The sequence below is a fragment of the Dipteris shenzhenensis genome, chromosome 30 (genome assembly GCF_047967505.1).
Source record: "Dipteris shenzhenensis isolate YYH24624 ecotype China chromosome 30, Dip_SZ_1.0, whole genome shotgun sequence".
NCBI lineage: Eukaryota > Viridiplantae > Streptophyta > Polypodiopsida > Gleicheniales > Dipteridaceae > Dipteris > Dipteris shenzhenensis.
Genome location: NC_141625.1, coordinates 48325828 through 48335624, shown reverse-complemented (window position 1 = coordinate 48335624; position 9797 = coordinate 48325828). Strand labels below are relative to the sequence as shown.

Below are 9797 nucleotides of genomic sequence, written 5' to 3'. Positions count from 1 at the left end.
TTCTCTTGATTGACATCGCACATAGCTTTTATAACTTTAGCCGTGACAATGGATGGTCAAAGGAGAACATGGAAGTTGTGAGAACTTTGTTACTTTCTTGGAGAGTTTGCGAGGAGGAGATATTCGGACCAAATTCATCTCCATTGGAGCATGTTGTTGGGTTTACAAAAATGTTGGATGATGTCATTAGGCATGGGCTACATGATATATTTTGGTATTATATCTTGGGAATTTATGATGACAGTCTAAAGTTGATACGAGAGATGATATATAGAAGGGTTTTATACAAGTGTGAGATTTATAGTAATGGGGATCATGTGGCCGTTAAGGTTGATGAAGGTGATCTTGAAACACAAAACAATGGGCATTGGAAAGCAAAGATAAAATCTTTTTTCTCCATCTAGTATGAAGGGAGGTTTATGTTATTCTTTAATGCTAACTATTATAGACAATGTATCATTGAAGAAAGTGGCCATGAGTCTCTGTTTGTGGTTGACACTACTGGCATGAGTGTCCTACAAAGACACAATGTTCCATACAATTGGGATTATGTAAGGCCAAGAAGCTCATTACTTCATAAATTCATCTCCTTGCCTATACGTAGTAGGATCATTGCTTATGAAACCAAAGACATGGTCCAAAGAAAAAGATTATTACAAGTAGGATCAATAGGTTGTGTACCTCCTTGGTTAGAAGAAGATGATGTAGTGTTGGTGCAAGGTAATGAAGACTCACATGAATCGTCAAATCCACTCAAATATGCTGTGATAAGAGAATTGAATTATGAGGAAAATCTTGTGAAACTAGAATGGTTAATGTTGAAACCTCAATGTCATGATGAATGGAAGGTGGATAGAGAGGATAATGCATTCTACAATTGGAGTCATTGTGTAAAAGTTCTATCAAATTTTTAAGTGACAAAGTCTAGAAAAGTGATGATGAATGGTGAAGCCAGATGTTTACCAATCATGTGGCATACATGATCATCTCATAGGTATTACAAGATGATATTACAAGTAATATGAAATGGTAAGAGATTAACAATCAACTTGACATTATTGTTTTTAATGTATTCAAGCTGAGACATGAATTTCTATGTGTGTTAATAGGTGTTAATAAACACTGATTAACCTATATTTTCTTATTATGAATGAATGCAAGTCTTTAGAGGTACTAAACAATGGACTTTTCTAACATTAATAAGCTCTTTGCTCTTTTTCAAAGCATGGTTCAAAAAAATCCAGATTTACAAAAAATGATGCAAGATTTTGGTCAAAGCGATAGTGCAAAAGGCTCAGTTGGTGAGCTTGCTTCATTGGGATCAACATTAGATACCCAAGTAAGAGAACGGAGCTCTTCATTAGATGCACCATCATATGATCAAATATTTAGAGTGCCTGCTCAAAAATTTCGTGACAAAAGTAAGCTATACGGTAAGGCTTTTTTGAGTACGTACTTTCCTGATCAACAACAAGTCATGAATATCAACTATTATATTGTGCAAAATTGGTTTGTCAATTCACCTATAGTGAATTTGAAACACAACAAAATGGAACAACAACAAACTATCGAAAAGCATTACTTTGAGATAAAGCCCTTAGTTTTTGGGGCTACAAGTTTAATTTAAATGCAAGATGACATATACGATTGGCACGTGAGATCACTCCAAGCTAAGAGAAAGTATTAGAAGAAGAAGGGCAAAACTCACCTTCTCCAAGCCCATTGTTGGCACAAGTAAGTATCTTATAACTATAGTAATATTATATATATATATGTGATTTCTTTCAATAATATGTATACTAATTGAAATTCAAAATCTTATGTAGGAAAATGATGGGACTTCCTTGGATGTCCCACTTCTTGAACAACCGTCGGAATGCCCAATTATAGAGGTACCTTTATTGCATTAAACTATCATGTTATTACTTCTGTATAGGTATGAAAATTTGATATTTTTCTTTATAATAATTGTAATCATTATATTTAACTTTATATATCTAATTTTTTAACATAGGAAGAGGACATCAGCATTTATATCCCAGAGCTGATCATAGAAAATTCTCCAAGCCTTTAGGTTCGTGACTAGTATAGGTTTCTTATTTTTTAAAGTAATGGTCCTTTTTCTTACCAATTTATCTTTCATTATACCTTATGCATATGTTTTAACTTATTTAATACTTAAATTTTAGCATATCTAATATCAAATTGTATTTTAATGCAGGATCAATATGATGATTACAACCTAGGTGTAGTCAACGAGCAAACTTTTATAGAAGAAGTATGTATAACTAGTTAATACTATCTAAAGGTCTTTATTATTTATTTCAAGGCACTAAGAGTTAGAATTTAAGTTTCCATGTTAATGATGCTAACCCCAATACAAAGTTTATGGACCTCTTGCATAATACAATTTCTATGGAACCTACGAATGTAAGTAATGTTATTTTTCTTGAATTATTATTTGATTCACTAATATCATATGATCTTATTATAAAGAAAAGATATTAAATAGTGTTTTCTTGTATTTATATTAGAGGTCCTCTCAGAATTCAAAAGAGGTTGACATAGATGCATCAAGGAAAAGTGGTCGAATAATTATTATTTGATTCACTAAAGCTATAAACATTCTATCTTGTGTTAATTATATACTGGTATTTCATAATATGGCTTAACTATTATTTATCATTTCAATGTCATAAATGACTATGAAGATGCAACATATTATGAAAAAAAGTAATTCATCAAATGTTGATTCTACTAGAGTGAAGAAATCAAGGGTATATAGTATGGAAAAACCTACCTTTCTTTATTAAGTTACAAAGCTTAACTTGTGCTAATCAATTAAATATTAAATATTAAATTATTTTGTTAATAGACTCTGAGCGAGATTCCAAATCTAGGCTTGAGTTGTGATGGAGTATCCTCGAGCAAAGTGCAAGTATGTTTTTTATATGCTATAACAATTTTTAGTCAAATAATTAGTTATATCAATGTAAGTAACTTCTAACTTGATGTCATTTTTCATGTCAGGTACATGAATTTAACCATGAGGATCAAGAGAGAATTTTGATGAATGTTAAAAAAAATCCCATATGGTGAATTTCCATGGTCCAATTCTCCACAAAGATAAATTTGTCTCTAAATAGTGAAATTGTATCTATATAGTAAAGTTCTCACAATTAAGGACTCTCTACATAGTGATTGTTTTCCACATATAGTGAATTTTTTCTCCATATAGTGAATTTTTTTCCATATAGTAAATTTCTCTCCATAAGGATTCTCCATATAGTGGATTTTCTCATAAGGACTCTCTATATAGTGATTGTTTTCCCCATATAGTGAATTTTTCTCCATATGGGAACATTGTCTTAACAAATTCATATAGAGAGAATTTTTTTTCCCTATATAGAGAAATATTCTCTAGGTAAACTATATAGAGACACTCTCACTTTCTCTAGTCTAGACTTTTACTAGATAAGTGTATTTCTATCTAGTAAATAATCTAGCAAATCCTTTTTTTTTGCTTTATAGAGATTGGTCAAAAGTTCCTTGTGTCGATAGGACTACTTCTGGGCTTGACATTTGACTGTTTATGTTGTGCATAGAAGAAGTTTCAAAATGGTAGCATCCACCTGCTGTGGTAGCCTGTGCCCATTGGTGCCCATTTCATCTTCAAGTTTTCCTATCAAGGCTATCCTTGCTGAGAAATTACGCTCTCTATGAACTCAGCCAAAGCAAATTTCCTTTGTTCCTTCAGAACACTACTATTCCCAAATTCCAAAACATACTCCCTTGCAAAGCAAAGGGTCAGCTCCATCATTCATCGGAGCTTCCTGGTAGACTAGGAAATGCAGCAACCACATGCCTTTGAAGAACTTTGGCCAAATGTCCCAACATTCCACATTCTCTTTCCCCCTTTTAATTCTTGAAAAGCTATGAGCTATAAGTTGTTTGGTACATCTTGGCTGCTCCGATCTCTTGGAATCATTTCTGTTAAACTGAACCCTTACTCTTCATGAAACTCTTCTTTCGTCATGCAAAAACATTTCAATGGTGGAACATCTGCTCGTGGTGCATGCCACATGGAGCTGCTCGGTGACTTTGCCATGAAACTGAGGGAAGTTAGAAAAGCATCCTGCAAGGAGAGAGTGGCAAAGGATGGAGAGATTAATGTAGACTACAAGGAGGACAAGCCCAACGAGCATGCAACAAGAAAATAGAATAAGTGAGAAAAGCAGCCTGCAAGGAGAGGGCGACGGAGAGAGAAGTAGCTTGGAAAGAATCTAGAATCCAACGAGGACAGGCCCAACAAGTTGATCGAGTTGGTCTCAACAACAAAGCATGAGAGGACGAAGTGATAGACTGGAGTTCTCCCATGTCCAAGTAATACTCATCATTTACATACATGCATTGTAACTGAAGTTCAAAATTAAAAAAAGGATGGCCTTAAGATGGGTTATTCCACTATTGGGCCCCAACGTGAAGCTAGCTTTAGAGAACTAGACAGGCCAAAACGTGAACCACGTTAACATGCATTCACCCTTTAAAAATTATGAACCACGTTAACATCCATCCACCCTTTAAAAATTATCATCTTAAGTTCTTGCTAGAAAATTTGATGGATTGCAATCTTCCTACTAAGAGAGAATGATTGGAGTAAGATGAATTAATCTTACAAAGTAGGCTAAAAGACAGTTTTGTAAGCAAAAAAATCATTAAAGCAATACATGAAAGTTATGAAAGCAATCTATTGCACACGTACTGTAAACTGGAAGAAATAACAAAGGTAGTTCAATCAACTACTACAAGTCCAACATATAGCCAATGTAGCATCTTTTATACGACATGCCTGAAATCAAGTCTCCAGTAAGCCTTACAATAGTCAACACAAGCATGTAGGCTTTGCCACTAGAAGTCAACTAGTATTAATTAGAGGCAAAACACAAGAAACAAAGTTTGACTTATTATTAGTTGGCAAAACATGCAAATGGGGGGCCTATTGGTGTTGAAGGGAGACATGAATAAGCCACCATGAACATGATCACATACTTAAATGATGAGAACCAGTTGAGTTAAAAAGTATACTGAGTATGCGTGTAAGGACAAGAGGAGGGTTGAAATCCAGAGAGGTGCCATTGTCCAAGGGGTAGGATGGATGTGAGATGGGAAGATGGTGTAAGGCATACAACGTGAAGGGTGACCCTAGAAATTTGGTTGATCAAATCTAAATTTTGGATGTAGAGGTGGAGGGAGGCAGGACTGCCATTGGAGTCAAGGGTAGTTGCAAAAGCACGCCTGGGGATGCAAAGGGTGAGGGAGTTCCAGGGGTGGTGACCAAAAATGAAGGTAAGGTTGTCCTGGCTACTGAAACAAAAGGCAAACATGTCTTCTTGGTTGGGAGTTGTTGGGAGCTTAGGGATTTGGGAGAGACTGAGCATGAGGCCTCAGATGTGGCCTTGGGAGGGATCAAATTCTAGATGAAGATCTTGACTAGGTATGGATGTGAATGATGTGGAGGTGATGTGGCATGGATGGCTAGAGAAGTGTTCCTTGGCTATGTTAGCTAGTGAGGCCTCATCTTTATCAACCACCATGCATAGCATCTCATGTCATGTGCCCTTAGGTGATTGAGTGAGCCTCATCGGAAGCTCTTGCTTGAATCTCATCATTTCCACATCTGCGTTTGAATCCCTCGTGTGAGCCAGCTCATGGATTCCAATATGGAGACATCAGCATATATCATGCTCACAATGAGCATCCCCACCTCACTATGGACCCCTAAGCCATCTCCCCACTCCTCTACTTCTTTACTAATGGCCACTTCCTTGTCCACCTTGGGTGAGAGCAAAAACCCAAGGAGCCTCTCCTCCCTCTCCCCAATGCTAGGAAGCTTTCTCATGAGCATTTCAAAGGCTATGTCCATGACCCCCTCTTTAGAAGCTCCTTCTAAGACGAAGTCCCCCAAAGTGAGAGAGCCCTGGAGAAGACCCAACTTCATGAATATCACAGCTTTAGTCCCTGCAGCTTTTGGGGAGTTGAGTGCTTGTAAACTATTGACTACGGCAGAGGCGCATTCAAAATGGGTTGCTCTCTTGGAAAAGGCATCAACCAAGAATGGCAGTGCTACACCTGGAAAGCCAAGAGAGAGCAGCAGCCGTCCATACACCACCGAGCAAGAGGATTCCCCCTTTGCAGCCCCTTTGAGAAACCAGTAGTATGCTTTCTCTGCTTGATCAGTTTGAGTGTAGTAGTTCCGCAGCCTGTAGCATACTTCTGGATGGCATTCCACTCCGGCCCTGTCAATTTCTGTTAGCAACTGCAGTGGATCTGTCTCGTACATCTTTGCTCCAGTCATCGCCATGTACGTGCTGTCGATGTTCCTCAGGTATCTGCGGTGATCAGTAATCAATTACAACGGGCAGTGACTAATTATACCATAAGAGCATCCTACAGTGAGTACCTAATTACAGCAATACCTATCAATCCCTAATCCAAATTCTAGCCTCGGACTTCGGAGGGAAATCCGACTAGTTCTCCAGCGTGTTGAAGCCGTGCAAATTTTGGAGCAAGATGGGCTCTACAAAGAAAATGCCATGCAAATTTGAGAGCAATGAACAAAAACTAATCTACTAATCGAGATCACGTTGTGGATCACCTGCCCATCCAATACTCCAATTCCTTGAACTTGTGCCTGTTGAGAGCTGCCATCGCCAAGCTTGCGTCTTCGTAGCCGTAATCAAAAGCCTCCTTGAGGAGCTTCAGCCCTTCCTCCTTATCTCCTTCGCTCAAGCGACGCAAAGCAAAGTGAAAGGTGGCTGTTGGGTCTTGACGGCTCCTGCCTCTCTCTAGAAAGTCTAGAGAATTACTTATCATCACGTTGTCTAGATATCCAATCCTCTCTGCCTCCCCGAACCACTGAAAAGCTTCTGTCGACCTTTTCTGTGTGAGCCTTATTTCGCCCAATTTAGCAGCAGCAGAATGGCACCCTCGTTCATAAGCTAATTGGTACCAGTTACTCGCCCTTTCCGGATTTCCTTTTTTGCTATAGTAGTGCCCTACGTACACGAGATGACTTTTCTCGAGAGCCTTGAATTGTCCTAAGAAAAATCCGATCAAGTCATACCATGCTTCCTCAAACTCTTGTAGTTGACAATTCTCTTCCAGCCGAAGCAAAATGTCAGTAATATCAGTACAAATATCGGTCACAGCTTCATTCTCACGCGGTCCTCTCTCCACTAAGACAAAGAGATAATAAGCAGCAAGGGCCACAGCATCTTCCTCTCTCTTTTCCTGCTGCAATAGCAGCGCCAAATGACATGCTGATATTTCCTGCTCCTCATGATCCAATGCTTTGTACAAGTGTTCCTTGCTTGAGAGTAGCACTCCAGCGTCCTGCAGACATTTAGCGTCACCCATTCCCGCTCCAATCTCTAGCCACTTCACTTGATTACTTTTGTCTCCCACTGTCCCATGCATGGAAGCCAGAAACTTGAATATGTCAACCCTTCTGGAGCTCTTGAGCGCTTCTTCGTCCAGTGTATCATCAGCTATTCCCTGTATTAGATGAGCCATAAGGTCCCCAGCTTCTGAGGCTAGCAGCAGGAATTTCCTTTCCGTAGCGGGCAAATGTACACCTTTGTTACCAACAAAACCCGGACCTGCAGACTGAGTAGATTGCAGTTCAATGTACATGTGGCGGTTTGCCCGCCAATAAAGAGCAGACATCGCAAGTTGAGAAACGCTGAAACCTGATGCTGCTGCCCTATAAAGATACCTGAAACTAAGGTTGAACTCGTATGTCGCATTATCCCTTACAAGAGCTTCCCGTCTCAGCTGAATAGCTCGAACTATGTACGAACTAGACGAAGCATTCTGAGCAACCGGGTTCCCCTTTCGAGCTAGAACCGCGACTGCATCGAAGTCATTTTTTGCTGAAGCTGTTACCAAGTCAACAAAGTCTCTCATGCAACCCTGATCACCCAGGTATCCCCGAGATGCGGCTTCCTCAACCTCCTGAAGGCCAGATGTTGTATTCCTTTTTATTCCGCATCCGTAGATGCGTAATGTCCCACTGGGGAGTTTAGAAATTTTGTCATCGGCACATGTACAGCTATCTAGTTTCGTCAACGCAGCCGCAAATTCACCTTTGCAGATTAAAGCCCTTCCTTCGCTCAGATTCTCACAACAATCACCCTCAAGATAGGTCCAGGTGTAGGCAATACCGCTTATGTAATACCACTAAGCGGATATTGCTTATAATCAAAGGTCCTCTTTCCGAGAACCTGTAGAATCATCGAGCAATTTGGCCGTTTGACGGGATCGAGATCCATGCATTCAACGTGGATGGAAGCTTCGTTTGGAAGCTTTAAATCTCTGAGAATCATGCCCAAGCTAAAAATATCTGCTTTTAGCCTGTCATATTTGAGACTGATGTCACCCTCCAAGAACTCCCTTTTCTCTGGTGACCAATACTGTGGAGTTCCTGATACTTTCAAGTAATGGGGATCGTGCGCAAACACGGAAGATCCAAAGTTGCACAACTTAGCTCTCAGGCCATAATCCAAGAGCACATTTTCTGGCTTCAGATCCTCATGGGCTACACGAGCGCCAGAATGCATTGCGTCAAGCCCTGTGCAGATGTCCCTGGCAATCATCAGCTTTGAGGCGGAAGGGAGATTTTTGCCTGCTAACGCCATAAGATCTCCAAGATGGTCGTTGTAGGCAAGTTCCATCACCATGAATGTGTGCCCTTCCCAAACAAAACTGTCCTTCAAAGTTACGATATTGGGCTCACATTTTAGCATATCCATGAAAAATAACTCTAGAAACTGAGTTTCAGACATACTTTCGTTCTCCTTAACAGCAACGATCTCGTCGCCCCAATATTTGGCAGCATATACCTTCCCATAGGCGCCTTGAGCGTTCAGACCACTTTTGTACCTTTGCAATATTCCTCCGGAGGCTTTCATGAGACGATCACCGTCCATCATGCGAGGGCGCTGAGCTAAATAAATCCACTAAGCATAGAATTCAGGACTCCAATAATCGTCGGAGCTTAACACGATCCACCTGCATGAGGCAAAGCTGAATTTCTCTATTTAGCACTCACATGGCGGACCTCGAGATAGCACTTTTGCAGCTTGCCGTGGCTGAGAGGGTAGTTGAAGCGTTCACAGACTGATTCTCAATTGGAGGAGCTACCTGCAGGCAGCGGAGGAAGGAGAATTTTTAATAGGATTAATTTAGTTGAAGGCTAGTGGCAACGGGGAACAGACTACAGTGATCGATCGTGGAAGGTCCTGGCCGGATCTGAATTCGTGGAGAGTACGTCGAAACGCGTTCCTGACGTAGATGAAGAAGCAATAGAAAAGCTAGAAAACGAGAGGGGCAGCAGCATCAATGGCGTGGAAGATTAAGAAGGGTAGTAGCGGATGAGGCTGGGAGCATCGACCATGGCGTGGAAGCAGAAGGATAATCCTGCGCCACCGTGTAGTGTTCAGGTGCTGATGGCCGCCAGAATCTCAGTGTGCATCATCTTCGTCGGGTTTTTCTTTTTTTTCAAAAAAACTTCGTCGGGTTTTTCATTATCGCTGCCTTCATGATCCGTAGACTCGTCTTCTTCATCGTCGTGTTGTCATCCTGTTCTTCATCACCTGCGTAACTGCGTTTGCATGTTGTCCGTCGTGACTCGTGAGGTGTTAGATTCTAGAACTTTGTTAAGTCACGTGCCCAATTATTAATATTAGTGGTAGAGTTTACGTTGAATTATAAGAGACCTACAACGACACTTGCTTTTG

General features: G+C 40.2%; 1 protein-coding gene across 2 annotated transcripts; it reads right to left on the bottom strand.

The window, feature by feature from the left end:
• Positions 1 to 8225: 8225 nt before the first annotated feature.
• On the bottom strand, positions 8226 to 9502 carry LOC147882243 (uncharacterized). Of its 2 annotated transcripts, none has more exons than XM_087402091.1 (2): positions 9110 to 9502; positions 8226 to 9004 (listed from the first exon to the last, which is right to left on the bottom strand). In XM_087402091.1, the coding sequence occupies exon 2, from the start codon at positions 8988 to 8990 to the stop codon at positions 8226 to 8228; it is 765 nt and encodes a 254-aa protein (XP_087258217.1). In that variant the 5' UTR covers positions 8991 to 9004; positions 9110 to 9502. The 2 variants fall into 2 exon arrangements, with proteins under 2 accessions (XP_087258217.1, XP_087258216.1); XM_087402090.1 differs by having other exon boundaries at positions 8226 to 8999.
• Positions 9503 to 9797: the final 295 nt, after the last annotated feature.

What these genes read in the sequence shown, in the direction of transcription:
- LOC147882243 (XM_087402091.1), bottom strand. Translation starts at nt 8,990, where the DNA reads ATGATGGACGGTGATCGTCTCATGAAAGCCTCCGGAGGAATATTGCAA.